The sequence below is a fragment of the Cheilinus undulatus genome, linkage group 2 (genome assembly GCF_018320785.1).
Source record: "Cheilinus undulatus linkage group 2, ASM1832078v1, whole genome shotgun sequence".
NCBI classification, from domain to species: Eukaryota; Metazoa; Chordata; class Actinopteri; order Labriformes; family Labridae; genus Cheilinus; species Cheilinus undulatus.
The window spans coordinates 29,084,199-29,100,368 of NC_054866.1; the positions used below are offsets into that span (position 1 = coordinate 29,084,199).

General features: G+C 39.3%; 1 protein-coding gene across 1 annotated transcript in view; it reads left to right on the top strand.

The window, feature by feature from the left end:
• Positions 1-15,802, top strand: part of arhgap35a (Rho GTPase activating protein 35a) — a 99,314-nt gene extending 83,512 nt beyond the window's left edge. Inside the window, exons 4-7 of the mRNA XM_041797831.1 lie at positions 2,335-2,412; positions 5,587-5,718; positions 7,092-7,197; positions 11,809-15,802. Coding sequence (XP_041653765.1) covers positions 2,335-2,412; positions 5,587-5,718; positions 7,092-7,197; positions 11,809-12,301 — 809 coding nt within the window. The 3' untranslated portion in view covers positions 12,302-15,802. The remainder of the gene's footprint in view (positions 1-2,334; positions 2,413-5,586; positions 5,719-7,091; positions 7,198-11,808) is intronic.
• The last annotated feature ends 368 nt before the right edge of the window (positions 15,803-16,170 follow it).

Consider the following 16,170-nt stretch of genomic DNA (forward strand, 5'->3'; position numbering starts at 1 on the left):
ATGCTTCGATATTTGGCCTCTTTTCACTTCGAGTGAGTAGTCATACGTGAGCTTAACCCTCAACAGCCCACAAACCACTTAATTTCCATTTACTACTTTGGAAAACTGCCGTACCGCGGTCTTCCTACTATATGCTAATAGGTTAGCCAGCGCCCGGCTCATTGTTTACATCCGGTGAAGGGTCAGAGAGGAAGGCTGTGGCCATTAACTGAAGCTACAGCGGTCTCTAGTGGCGGGAGGTTCATTATAGATCATTATAGACTGGAATTTATAACTTATACTCAGTTGTTGTTGTTTTTTGGATAATGTTGATATTATTTTTTGGTAGTAGTTCAAATAAATTTGTTTGAAATACATTTAAATTCATTTCTTTTTTTTTTTTTTTTTTTTTTGCTTTTTTTGCTTTTTTTGCTTTTTAATAAGAGGATCTGGGTGGTGTACTACAGCCTCATGTAACCTCACATTTTATACCAACAACAACAATAATTGTTAAAAAATATATATACAGTGCTTAACAAATTTATTATACCACCACCCAAAGTAAGGTTTATACCACAGCTGCCCTAAATTACGACACTGGTAATTACCAACATCATTTTTTATGTTTCTGCAATGGTTAATACACCAATATGTAGAAGCCGAAACCAAAATGATATTTTTAATGCTAAAATATAATTATTATTGTTATCCATGAATTTTCAAATTTACTGATTTACAAAAAAAACCTGAAAAAATAGTAAAGCACATTAATATTTCTTGAGTAATGTGTCAAATTATAGTTATTTACTTGCATTCCTGAACAGAAAAATGAGTTTTAGTGGTTGAATGTTATGCTTGATTCATTTCTGACTTCTCAGAGAAGCCCAGTGAGCCGGCTCAAATTTGGGTGAATTCAGTTTGAAATCCCTCATTCCTGTTCAAAATGGTAAAACGTGGAGAGCTCACTGAAAATGAAAGAGTCCACATTAAAGCATTTCATGATGCTGGATGGTCTCTGAGACAAATATGACGGGTGGTCTAATAAAGTTGTTAAGCACCGTATATATATCAGAATCAGTATCGGTATCGGCACATGTTTATCGGAATCGGATCGGAACTGAAAAAAAGTGGTTCCGTGCAGCCCTAGTCTTAAAAGGGTAAAATATGTCCCTTTTAAAGTGAATGTTTTTTTTAATGGAGTTTGGTTTAATTGTTTTTATGTGTTTCAGATACTGAAGTAATCTAACTGCTGATTGGCTTTCCCCACACAGCATCACGCAGATTTGTGGCTCACGTTTAAACATTTGATTTACAATGGGTTGTTACAGACAAACAATTACAAGAATATCTCTGATACAAGCTGGTTTGCCATCAGTGGACAAAGTTCCTTCTGTTTACTATTGTCAACACAGAGTGTTTAACCTGTATACACCAAAACCTGCTGATACGTGATTGATCAGTACAGCAATTGATCTACAGTACTCTGACATGGTGTTTAGATGCAAACTGGCTTCAATACCCCCCCCTTCAGTAACCTTGATGTCACTCTGGACTCACCCAGCATTTTCTACAGTCTATGTCTATGGGTAACCCTTGGCATGGTACAGTTTGGAAACCCCTGGTCTAACCCTCTGACATTGTAGACATAACTAAAAGATAAAAGGCTGAACGACTTTGAAAAAATATGTTAATAATATTGTGATTGTTTTACTTTTATTAAAAATTTGATATAATCTGTTGTTTTAAAGGGGATGATCATTTTTATGTTGTTTTCATTTTTAATTAGTAAGGAATGTAGGATTTTGTTTTCTTTTTTCTTTTCCTTTTTTTTTTTTTTTTTGCAAAAATATGTTAAACTGCTATTTTGACACATGTTCCAGGTTGAAGAAATGTTGCGCCTTCTGCATTTTCAAAATTGCATTAGGAAGTTTCACAAAGTAATCTAAATATCAGTTAATTTATCTGCCTTACTGCTAAATTGGGCACCACCCTTTATAACATCCTTTTAGGTCAACATAGATGCACGACATCTTCTTAATTATGAATTATGTGTCAGGAAAAGTGAAAGCACAGGAGATATGCATTGTCTCTTTTTTAAATTGTGTGGCAATCAGTACATGTGCTCTCAGTAGGCTTGCAGGAGTTATTTATGGGTTTAATCAATAGTGCTTATTGTGTGTTTAGATTGAAGGGAGAGACCATTAGACCAGCCTCTCATAGCTCTGCTTTGTGCATTTATACCTTGGGTAATGATATATCAAAAGGTGATGGATCAGTTCCTCTCAACAATGACACTTGCTGAAAGTTAACTACGAAACAATGAGCTGACGATATTCCTCTTTCTCTCTCTGGTAGGACTGAGTACGGAGGGCATCTACAGGGTGAGCGGCAACAAGGCAGAGATGGAGAGCATGCAGCGGCAATTTGACCAAGGTTTGTTATTTCCTGCTCACTGTACTCCTACATGTATGAGAACACATGCTCATTCTTGCCTCAGCTCTGCAGGTATTGGACTGTGTGAAAGAGAAGGCCATGAAGGTGCTGGTGTGTATGTCTGAGTCTATCTATAACAAGCCTGGATCTCCTTAATTAGCCACTGAGCATTCATTCTACCAAGGGAATTGGCCTTGGCTTCCCTGCAGACTGTAGAGCTGCCTCCTTAATCTTCTACCTGCTACCTGTGCGCAAGTTCCTGTTGACATGTGTGCATGCTCAAGGTTTTTTTCCCACTGTGTGTCTCTGAGCATGTGTCTATCTGGTGTGGGCAGTTAATTACCTCCAGATTGGTTTGGTTAATGAAGCATGTCACTGCAGAGATGGATTGCAGAGCACGATGGCCTTTGTAGGTATGTGTGTATGTACTCGTGCTCTCCTGTGTCCATGCCTGGTCGAGGTTAAATCCAACTCAGGTAATCAGAGTTGAGGCCTCACATTGAATCATTGTGAGCCACGGGGACAATAGGACAAGACAATTACAGGTGGAACTACACGGAGGTGTCTCATGGCCACGTAGAAGATGGCACTTCATCAGCTCCCTGAAGATTCAGATAACTCATTACAGGAAGAAGCAGCATCACAAGCACAGCACTTCAATAACTTAAAAAAAAATGGGAGCTTCAGAACTCACTAACCCATCTGCAGTTTCCTTGCCTTTCTTTCCTCTACACACACTACCTTTTATAGAGAGCAAAGTTATCAGAAAATGGCTTTTTAATTAAGTCTCTTGCGCTCACTCTCTCTGGAGCTTTACTGTAATGTCTGACTCTTTGGGCTTTCTCAAACCTACTTTCTAATTGCCCATGGTTCTACTTTTATAATAGTCCATTATAAACCAAAATGAACCTATGGTGAATCCCACAAGATTAAAGTTCTGAGACCATACTGATTTTATGGTTAATAATAAATCTTAAAACAGACATGATGGGGCAGGTTTGTCTACAAGTTGTGTGCCATCCAAATCATAAACAGCAAATTATAAGTAGGGGAGTTTGATAAAACCTTTTATAGCTGCAAGTGCAACTTGCATTAAAATAAAGTGGTGTATAATTTTCTGGAAAGAAAAACCCAAAATGGTCACTGAAATAATTTGAAACTGACAAAGTAGTAATAAATAAAAAAATACTGAAAATTAACTAATGACAATCAGACATGGCTTTTGAATTGTGGCTCAACAGAATCATTTTACAAAACAAACCAATGAAACCGGCCTGGACAAAATTGATGGTACCCCTAGAAAAGATGTAAAATGACCTGCAATTAGCATCACATGTGTCTTCAAACTTGTAATCAGTCAGTCTGTCTATTTAAAGGATGAAAAGTAGTCACTGTGCTGTTTGATACTCATGGTGTGCACCACACTGAACATCTACCAGAGAAAGCTAAGGAGAGAGTTGTCCCTGGAGATAAGAAGGAAAATCAAGGACAAGCATGTTAAAGGTAAATACTATAAGACCATCTTCAAGCAGTTTGATGTTCCTGTGACTACACATGCACATATTATTCAGAAGTTTAAGGTCCAGGGGGCTATAGCCACCTCCCTGGACATGGCCACAAGAGGAAAATTGATGACAAGTTGAAGAGATGGAAAATATGAATGGTAACCAAAGAGCCTAGAACAACCTCCAAAGAGATTAGAGGTGAACTTTAAAGTCAAGCTACATCACACCCTCCGTCGCTGTCTGGGCCAAAGGTGGGCTTAATGGAAGATGACCGAGGAGGACTCCACTGTTGAAAGTAAATCATTAAAAAGCCAGACTGGAATTTGCCAAAATGCATTTTGACAAGACACAAGGCTTCTGGGAGAATGTCCTTGGGACAGACGAGACAAAACTGGGGCTTTTGGCAAGTCACATCAGCTCTATGTTCACAGATGCAAAAACAAAGCATAGAAAGAAAAGAAGACTGCCTACTGTGAAACAAGGAAGAGGCTCAGTTATGTTCTGGGGCTGTTTTGCTGCATCTGGAGCAGGGTGTCTTGAATCTGTGCGGGGTACAATGAAATCTCAAGACTATCGAGGTATTCTGCAGTAAAATATGCTGCCCAGGTTCAGAAAGATTGGTCTCAGCCACAGGTCATGGGTCCTCCAAAAGGATAATGAGCTAAAACACATAGCTAAAACAGCCAAGAATGGCTAAGAACAAAACATTGGACTGTTCTGAAGTGGCCATCTATGAGCCCTGATCTAAATCCTTTTGAACATCCTTGAAAGGAGCTGAAACATGCAGTCTGGAGAAGGCTCACTCCAAACCTGAGACAGCTGGAGCAGTTTTCTCGCAAGGAGTGGGCCAAAATACCTGTCGAGAGGTGCAGAAATCTCATTGAGAGTCACAGAAATGGCTTGATTGCGGTGATTGACTCAAAAGGTTGTGCAACAAAATATTAAGTAAGGGTTACTATCATTTTGGTCCAGACCAGTTTCATTAGTTTGTCTTCAGTCATCAGTTAATTTTCAGTACATTTGTATTCCTTTATTACTTTTGTCAGTTTTAAATTATCTCACTGACCATAGTGTTTTTTTTCGTTCTTTAATGGAAGGATACCAACAATTTTGTCAATACGTGTAGCTCCACCGTGAATATCCCTTGAGACATTTATATAGATACCCCCAAGTTGTGTTATTACGTGTGTTTTGGCATTGTTAAATGACAAGAGAGAAGTTGGGAACTTCTCTTACACCTCTGAAGCTGACAGAGAACTGATCACCTCTTCCCTTTACACCTCTGAATTGGATTTACAGCTTCTGTACTTTTCAATACTATCCATCCTTAAAACTACAGAGATTCTATTGTTCTAAAACATGATGCAGAATAAATCTAAAGAAATGAAGGTTAAACCTAAATTTTGTGCTGATGTTCTGAACCACTTCTGCTTTGCACAATTTGTATGTTTAAAGCACAAATCTTAAATACAGTACTTCTTTAGAAGTATAAAATCTCTGATGGTTGACATGTTTGTATTTTGATGCAATGAGTGTTTTCAAGCTTTTTAACTGTTTTTTAGTATTTTGCATAGACATATTGTTTCAAATATGTTTTTGCTACCTTTTTAGAAAATATGTTGATGTTTATCTCTAAATTTATTCAAATCATTCTCATTCTGCTCCCCAGATCACAACCTGGACCTGGTGGAGAAAGACTTCACCATAAACACAGTAGCAGGAGCCCTGAAGGCCTTCTTCTCTGAGCTGCCGGATCCTCTGGTGCCCTACAGCATGCAGGGAGAGCTGGTGGAGGCCTTCAGTAAGTACTGGGGTGGTGTGCGGGGGGATATGGAGGTACAAGGATGTGGGGCGAGTTGTTCACTTAAAAAATCCAAGGTGTATTGGATTTTGCTTTAAATCCTTTCCTGTTCTTTGTGACTTTTCTTTAACCTAACAAGCAAAACTCTTGCAGTCCAAATCCATCCATGGGGAGAATTGGATTTGCCTTGCTGGTTGGGGAAAAAAGAGGGACAGAGGAGAGAATATTTAAAGCCTTCATAAAAGCAGGATGTACAGATGATTGCATATAATGGAGTGATGCAGAAGCACTGTGGATGAAGTCATGAGAAAACAGTCATATGTTGGATAAACAAGGCTCTACACGGCTGCTCTTTCTCTCTCTTTTTGTCCTGTAGTCTGTCAGAATGGAGATTTAAGGCGTTAGCTTAGTCTTGCATCGCACCAGAGAGATTTACCTCTGGGCCGCAAGGCTGCTGTCACTCACTGAGCTTTGTGTTTGTGTGTGTATTTTTTATGGCCCCGGCGAGACCCCTCAGCCGTGAAAGAGACCTGATAAAGCTGCAGCAGTCTATGCCACAACAGGGCAAAAGAAGGCACGAAAGTTGGAGATAGAGACAAGAGAATGCTAAACTGTGCTTGGCATTTCAGAAAGTGAGAGATGGAGCAAAAGGAGATAAATGGAAAAAGCAGGGCGTGTGGATTTTAATGCATATCGTCATGGTGATGTTGCTTTAAATTAGCTGTAGGATGTAAAGTTTTGATTGCAGATGATGGATGAAGAGCAGGAGGAACTTGAGCTGTGTGGAGTCAGTACGCCTGAAAATGTGTTTTTGATCCACACTGACCTCATTGTGGGAATACTAAGTCAAATTCTCTGATTGTAAATCATGTTTGTGATGAACATCTGCTGCTCTCTCTGCAGCCTCACTCACATACACACAGGATGGACTGTGTTAGCCGGTGACGTCAGCTGTTCTGAGTCACTCCTCGCTGCCATCAGGCTTAACACACCCAGTGCGTGTATGTGTGTGTGCAATCTGCAGAACTTTGTGATGGGTGTGTATATGGTATGTTTCTCCTCTGGGATGTGTGTGGTCTTCATTTCATGTCTTATTTTAATGTCAGATTGTATTTTGAAAGTCTTGTGAATCATGTGGGTGTTTCATTTAGCTTGCACAGCTATAGGATGAAACATTTTGTCCTACATGGATTTTCTTCACACTGTGAATCCAATTGCTTTCACTCTGCTCCTCGAACTCTCCTCTTCCTCATTCTACTCCCCTCCCTCCTCATCTTTCTGCTCCCTCACACCCCTGACATCTTTTTCCCCTAATCTTTTTCTCTCAGCCTCACTTCTCTAACCACTCTCTCTCTCTCTCTGCCACCACCCAGAGATCAACGATAGGGAGCAGCGCTTCCAGACGATGAAGGACATTCTGCGCCGCTTCCCCAAGGAGAATTACGAGGTCTTCAAATATGTCATCAGCCACTTGAACAAGTGAGTGAGTGATGGGGTCAGAGACGGCCTCTGACAGCCGTGCCGACTTCACCGCCAACCATACAGTCAAGTGACCTAGGCGTGACATCACCGAAAACCAGCATAGTGATAGAATAGAGGTTTTACTCAGTTTGAGACACGAGCTGTGCGGATGCAGTGATGATTTAATCTCTAATTGTGTGGAGATGGTTTCAGTGAGAGGATGAACAACATTATGATACATTGTGAACATGTTAGTATTTAGTTTAGCTTACAGTAGAACAGCTGCTGCTGACAGGGCTGTTTGACTCTGCTGCAGTGTTGGTTGATCAATTTGTCATTGAGTAGGGAATGATTCTAAAATTATTTAGAATAAATTTATGTAACTTTAAGGCAAAATTTCCCACTTTCATTGGGTCTGTTTTAAGAATTTCCCCTTTTTTAATGACATCACATATATCTCCTAGAAAAATAGGGCTGGAACTGAGTAAAATTTTGCAGATTTCAATGTGGTTTATATTCATTTATAATTATCAGAACATGATAAATGTCTTCAGAAAGTTTCCATTTATTAAGGATAAAATATCATAAACTCCCTTAGCAGGTGGTCAAATCCACTCTTATTTCACGGGGAGGTTTAAAGAACCTAAGGCCTCCCTTGGGATATATCAACATTATCAAGTATTGCCCATTTACAGAACTCTATGTACCCTTGAATCTGGATCGCAGATTTAAACAATGGAGAAACTAAGTCATGCTCATCAGCTTATGAAATGTCTAGATTTAAAGACCTCTTCTGTGTATTTGCATCGGTTTAACCAAAATGCAGTAAGGGTGACTGGGGGCAATTGTAGCAGGGGGCAATTGTAATGCACTAAATTCCTCCAATTGGAAACAAGCTAGAGTGACTCTACACTAACTCTACACATTCTCAGAAGGATTCTCTCTGTGCCTGCTGAAAAAGAGCGGGTATTTACTTCCACACCACAGGAGCTGTACACAAAAAACTGAATTTGAGGTACGAAAGTTACTTTTTGGGCTGACTAATATTTTTCTTGCGCTGTCTTACGTTTAGATGATAGTGAAGTGAAACTCCGTTTGATTTAACCCCTGGCCTTTTGGTAAAAAAAATCTACATGAACAACCTATGAACAACCCATAAGTGCTAGTAGCTAGTATGAGAGACTTTATGATGGCTGCTGGGTCGGGGGCAATTGTAACACTGTTACAACTGTGTTGCAATTGCCATAGCCTACTACAAGCCATACTGTCTCATGTAAGCAAATGCAGACTTAATTTTTCTTTTTAATAATAGATATACACAAATTTTAGTTGAAAAAAATGTATGATAATCTTGATTGTGTAGTGATGTCAGTGTGTCTATTTTGCACAGTTATTAAATTTTGGCTATAGACAGTTCTCGACTGATGAGTCTGAAATGATTTGAATAGATCCAAATAATAAAAATGTAGACAGCTGGGATAGGCTCCAGCACACCCGAGACCTCTAACGGGATAAGCGGTATAGAAAATGGATGGATGGATGGATAGAATAAAAATGTACTGAATAGAAAATGATTTTTACTGTGACTTATTAGTCCAATAAGCTTAGGTGTGTCTATAAATAGATACATCTTTTGCTTTGAATTCATATTACAGCCTACATGAATTGGAGAAAATAAGAAACGATATTGAAAAAAATCTTGGGAAATTTATGTGATACTGTAGCAGAAATGGAAATACTTCAGAGTTACTTTAGAGTTACCCTAATCTAATATAGAGGGTAAATATGATGTTTCTTTGTAACACCCTGACTGCTTTGATTGAAATGAACAAAACAGTCATGCCTTTATGTTAAAATACAGCAAAAGCTTTGATAACTAGTGCAAAAGTAAGTAATCTGTGAATTATGTAGGAAAATGTTACGATTGTCCCCGGTTTTCCCTACCTGTTGAAGAAAATCTTCATCTTTGCACAAAGCAACTGTGGTAAACACACCCAAGCTTTGTGTTAAGTCTGGTGTTGAAATCCGTGTTGGAGCTAGTGGATCTAGTAGCTAACTGAGGGAGGCAAGATGCTATGTTATGAGTTCAAGGTCAACTCAGTTAAATGACTGTTGGGTGAAGATAAAGTACCATCAGAATGTGTTCAAATGTAAATTTTACAAAAAGACAATTTAGGTTTCAACAAGAAACTTTGATAAATCCAATTGTTTGGAGAGATGTGCTCGCTTTTCTGGGAGAATTAAACAGATAAATGAGTTTTTTGTTAGAATTAGATAGTTTTCTCATCATTCCACAAAACTAAAAATTATTAGTATTTTCAATGAAGACTTGGATTGTTAAAGAGTATAAATATCAATGAAAGTATTGATGCCATCCTGAAATTACTGAACTACACATAAATTCTTCATTCAAGGTATGACACTATTTTCATCAGGGTGTCAAACTCAACTGGCCCACCAGTATGAGGTCTGCAGATTTCTTCCAGTATAGACATGTAAACTTTACCTTGATGGTTTAAAATACCCTTGTTAGATAAGAAAAATCTGAAAAAGTAAAGGGTAAAAGTAATTAGAGAAAAAGTCAGGAATGTGGGAAAATAAATTAATGTTGTCATTTCATGTTTTCAATTTTGTATTTCACAGTTCTGACTTAAACTTAAAATTTTGACTTTTTTTATGTTTTGACCTTTTCATTTCATATTTTGACTTTCAAGATTCACAATTTAAAATCCCATTCCATATTTTTACCTTTTAAACATGTGATTTTGACTTTCTATCTCATATATTAGCCTTTTTTAAACAGTTATTTTGCCTTTAAATTTTGTGTTTTGACCTTTTGATCTAATAAGTTCAACTTTTTATCTCAGTCTTTGAGCCTTAAAACTTATCATTTTGACTTTTTACACCACAGAATCATTTATTATCAGTGTTATTTATATTCTTTCATATTTTACTAATGGTGAAATTGAGGTTTACAGGTTATGTTTAAATGTTGACCTTATTGGACTCTTAGGTTAGGCCTAAATTCAAAATCTGTGATTGACTTTCACACTCCTAGCCTAAATAGTCCAGCCCTCCGGACGTCTCATTGGAGTAAACCTGGCCCTGGACTCAATATGAGTTTGACACCCCTAAATTAAACCGTATTGAGAGTGCTCTAATTAGGGATGAGTATCAAAATCTGGTACCGACATTGTACCTGTACCAACACATCCAATACCTTTTGGACCGAATTGCAACACAGATACTGGTACTTCATTTTGATACCCCTCCACACCAATGCAACCCCCTGCCACTCCAGCTGAGAGGCAAGAAGTAAATTATGGAACTTGTGTGATGAACAGAATATCCCATGTTTGACTGGCAACTTATGATATTTCTGCAAATTATTCTAGATATTTGGGCAACTTTTATTCTCCAGCTGATTTTAAACTCTAAATCTCGCAAAGTATCAATTCTGGCACTGTTAAGGCACTAGCACCATGTAAGAAGTACTGATTTAGTACAGGCACCAGAAAAACCCAAACAATAACCAACATTTTGTTTCATTAGTTTAGTTTAGCTAATTAAGTTAATTTAGAAAGAATAAGTGTTTTGAATGAAAGTAAAGAGTAAAATGTAAGGACTTGTTGTCAAATAAAACTGGACTTTAATGCTTTTGGGTTTTTGTTTTCCAAATCTAGACTAAAACTATAATGAGTGACAATGACCAAAATGTGACTAAAACTAATGAACATTTTAATCCAAACACTAGGACTGAATTTTAGCTGCCAAAATGATCACTGTGCAACTTCATGACTCTCATAGTGGCACTTGTAACATGAACAAAAGGAGTGGGAACTGAATTTAATCAGCCAAAGAGGAAGAACACAGAGAGATGAATGAAAGACAAAGGTGAAAAGAAGTTCAGAAATGAAGCATGTTTGATAAAGGTTGCAGTGAATCATACACTTCACCCTTTCAGGGCATTGTGATTTCTATTGTGAATTATCAGGGCAACGGTGGCTCGGAGTTGGTAGATTTGGTCATCTTGCAAATCAGAAGGTTTTGGGTTCAATCCCCAGCTCCTTCAGTCACATGCCGATGTGTCTTTGGGCAGGACACTTAGGATTAGCTAATACTAATGGCCAATTCCCCATAGCATCAGTGTGTGCAGTGTAAAAGCACTTTAAGTGGTCGGATGCCTACAAATGCATAATACAAGATTAATTCCATTTACCCTTAACCATCATCATAGGATTGTCTTGCAAAATAACAGTTACAGTAGAATTACCGCAGAATTGCACAAGACCCATTATCCTGTCATATTTTTTCCAATGGCATGGCGTTGTATTGTGTCTTATAATATTGCACTGTGTTGCCTATGATTCATTTCAGTAATAAATGGTAATCAACCTTTTGTGTTCTGTGCTTAGCATTTTGATTACTTTCTCATTTTGAACCACACTCAGATTACAGATTTTTTCTAAAGGGCCTCTTGCTCTGATACTTACTTATCAAGGTCAAAGGGCATCTTTAGTTTGTAATAAAAGCAAATCAGTTGAAGTTTCTCTTTCAGATTTTCTCCTCAAATTAGTGATTACAATATGCCCAGTTAATTTCCTTTTTTGTGTTCCTTGTATTTACCAGAGTGAGCCAGAACTACAAGCTGAACCTGATGACCAGTGAGAACCTCTCCATCTGTTTTTGGCCGACACTGATGAGACCAGACTTCACCACCATGGACGCTCTGACTGCTACCCGCACCTACCAGACAATCATCGAAAGCTTCATCCACCAGTGCGCGTACTTCTTCTACAATCAGCCACTGGCCGAAGGACTCCCTGGCTCCCCCACCTCTACGCTCTCCTCCTCGTCATCCTCTGCCTACTCCTGCATGGCTGGAGGCTACTCGTCCTCGCCAACTCCGTCCCCGACTCCTTATGTCCTCCCTGCCACCCCTCCTGTCATCCCACACTATGGCCCACCCATCCACCACCATCATCACCATCACCACCTCCACCACCAACACCATCAGTCCCCGCCCCACTCCCCACCTCCTACTCCGCAGTCCCCACTACCAGCACTGCTGCCGCCCGCCCTGCACCCCCATCACCCCCCTACGGAACAACACACGCTGTGAAGTAGAGTTCAAGGGAATAAGAGAGAAATTAAGAAGGCTAAGATTTAAGGTTTCAGAAGAAGAGATGTTTTGGCAGAAAACTGAAGATAAATTGAAATGAGAATGGGAAGTAGGAAGCAAAGTTTGGAGAGATTTAGTGAGATGCAGTATGTACAGGGAGAAATCTACATGTTTGGGAGAAAGAGAGGTTGGGGCATTAAGCCTCTGTTTTAGAAAGATGGACACACAAAAGGCAGAAAAAGGGGAACACTGAACTTGCAGTATCTTCCTCCCTCCTCAAATGTTATCCCTTTGTCTTAGCCCATATAGACAAACCCTCCTTGCCTTATAGAGAACCTTCACACAAACACAACAGAAGAATGAGACCATGCCAAGAACTGTTAAAGGGACTCAGGGGTAATGTGCAGGAGGATGTGAACTTTGCTATGCTGGGATTGCTTCACCACACAAACGAAACAACTAGTGGCCAGTGTGCCTCTGACAGCCATCCTCTTCAATCTGCTCGCCTCTAACTTTGCTGGGAATCAAGGTGGGCGGCACATGTTTTTGTTTTGCATTCGTACCCACCTGCTGTACCTACCTGAAAGCCAAAACTGGGACAGAGTTGAGCACAGAGCGAGTCCTGAAACACATGTTTTGTTTGTTTCGCCACTGCAAATGCAAACTTAAGCAAGAGCCACGTGTTGCTACTCACCCAACAGGATGTTCTGTCCTCCGCGTCTCACACATTCCTATCCATCAGCCCTTCACGCAGACAAATTGAAGTTTTAGTCGTGGCAGTATGCCAAGCACAGAGGGAAAAAATCCAAACTGACTGGATCTGCTAGGAAGCGAAATGGAGAAAAGGATTACAGGGGCTTTTACACCTCAGGCATTGTGGAAAGGCGTTCTTCTTTCTGTCATGGCTTGAACTTCAACCTCATGCCAAACACTTAAATAACACTTAAAAAGGGGATATTCAAATCAATCTAAAACTTAAATCTGCAACTGCCCTCTATCACTGATTTTTTTCTATTTTCATTTGACAAATCTAGGGAAATTGGCCATCACCCAGTGTGCGGCCTTGTGTGTAAGTGTCTGTGTGACTGTCTTATCCGTCTGTGCGCGTGTATCCATGCCTTCTAGTTGTAGCTGAATTTCCTGCAGTAGGCATATGCTGAGAATAATTCTAGTGTTGGACCCTCACCTGTCATGCTGCTTTTTTTCACACTGTGGTGGTTTTCTTTAAGAGTGAGTCGGCGCTGCAGTTTTCACAGTAAGGACCTTGTTCAAAAAGAAAAGAAAAAAAAAAGCACTTTTCTGAGCACTTTGAAGGCACATTTTAAATTGGAGCTGCCATGAGTGACATGACAGCCACAGTTCACTTTACTGTCAGTCCACCCGACTCTCTCTTTCTCTGGGAGCACACCACTGACATCTAGAGGAAGAAGTGGGTACTGCAGCCATAGCATCACCTCACCACTACTGCATGGGCGTAACACCGTTTTTCCTCCTGTGGTTCGTGTAGCGTCATTTTCTCTTACAGGGTGCAATTTTAAAGATTTTTTTTATCATTGTTCGTCAGGAAACTCTATCTTTAGAGCTTATGAAGTGTAAATAAAACAGCAGAAGTCAAAAATCTGGTACACACCGATTTATATAGATTATATAGTTTCAGGCTCTGTAGCTACAAAACATGTGGCTACTTTGCAATTAATTAGACATGCAGTGGTTCAATTGCCTTTTCTTTCTTTTGCTGTATGTTTCCTCTTAACCGTTGCACTCAGCTCTTAGTTGAAAAGAGATATAACACTTCCTAGAAGTGATGTGTCAGTGAATGGAAATGATGTAGGAAACTGGGTCACATTGTAGCATTATAGGCCAAGAATAAGAGCTGTAAATGAGGCTACTGCAAAAGCTTGGGCATAATTTGAAACCATAGTCCCAGGCCTCAGCACACTGACACACAGTGTCACACCTTTAAAAAAGAGACTTGTAGAGGTAATCTGCATGAGTGTAACCATTACACCAGACTCCCCCTGCTGTCACTTTTATGCTATCACATTCACCCAGTCATTCCCTGTCCAATGGAGACAATCTGGGTCTGAGAGAGACAGCGGACAGAACAGAAAGTCCATTCATCCGTCTGCATGACTGGAGAGGAGCATCACAGAATTCCTCAGCCCCAGCCTGCTGTTACCGTAGAAACCAGCGAGATGGTGCTTGAGGAGAGCTTTTATCAGGAAGCTTGTGTGTTTGTGCGCACATTTATTTCTGTGTTTGTGTGAGCTCCAGGAAGGGTGTGCGCATTTGAATGTAGTGTATGCGTATTAATGTTAAGCAGATGCTCACCAAGGTCACTTAATTCTGTTTGACACTGAACTGCATCTCTGCATGTCTTGTCAGACTACCCTCTCTGCCCAAAAAGAAGAAAAAAACATTTTAACCAATCACTGAATACTTAAGGGAGCTTTTATCAGTCTACACTACCTATTACCTTGTATGTGTGTTGGTGTGTGTGATCAAGGGTAGCAGAATCAAGAGTGTGTGTTTGGGTGGGTAGATTTGAGCTAACATGCTATCAAGCTGTGCTTGGCAAAAGGCCAGACACCAGCGTGATCCAAACAAATATGAAGGAGAGGAATGCAGCTCTCCTTGCAGTCATTACCCTGCTGTGTAACCCTGTTAGCCCATCCAGATTACACACACTGATCATCAGAGGGAGATGGGGGAGAAAAGGGAGAGATTAGGTTGGGAGGACAGGCAGCAAATGGGTGAATGGGATCATTATTTGGGAGACGGAGGTAGGAAGGAGGGGTGACCACTAGTACTTGTCAGTGGCGTTCCCGTGTATATCAATGTGTTAATACTGAACTGACTGTGAGGCAGCCAAAGACTGTGGAATAAAAGGGTCGAGAGAGGTTGGAAGCAAAGCGACAGTATAGAAGAACAATTGAATAATAAAAAAATGTGACTTTGGTTCAGTGATAATATGTGGCTGCATCGCTTTTCTTTTTAATTTTTTTGCAACAATGGTGACAGATGTCTGTTAAGTTAAAATGAGAAACAAGCAAAACTATATTCAAATGGTTGTTTATTGGTATGTTAGGGGGTCTAACATTTTGCCCTTTAGTCAGTGGTGATAGAAAAAAAGTTTCTTTTTATGTTTTATTTTAATAATTAAAAAAGACAAAGCTTTTTTTTTTTTTTTTTTTAACAATTTCTTTGTGAACGCTTGAGAGACCAGCCCAGTATAGTGCATGATTTCTTCCCGACTAAGGAAGAGGGCTCCACCACTCTCACTATTTAAGAGATGATAAAAAAAATATTAAGAAATTATGGAGGGGGGAAGAAAATTATAAAAAATAAATAAATAAATGAAGTACTGTAAAGTAAAAAGATAACATCAAACATAAAACTGTCATTATTTGCTGAGTATGGTAATTTGTCTCAATGGGAATGGTGTATACAGCAAGGCCTTATGTGATCTGTATCATAGTTAATAAATCAAATCTTGTAAAACTCCTGCTTCTTGACTCATTTTTTAACAACTTATCATTCATGTATAACGGTCAAATTTTTACATGGGTGGTCTGGCCTGTTCAGTTTCTGTACCCAGGCTCTGGAATAATCCCCAATCTGAGATAAATGTCATCTCTGACTTGGGCCTCTTCTAATCAAAATTTAAAACCTATTTATTCAGGATGGCTTTTAATACCTAGAAGTGTGGTGACACTTTCATGCTTTTAGTCTGTATTTATTCATGCTTTAATTTTTTACATTGTAAACTTGTTTTGTGCTGTGTTTTTAATGTTGTTTGATTTTTATAAGCATTTTGGTCACCCAAGGGTTGTTGTGAAGGTCTGTATGAGTAGGATACATTTACAATT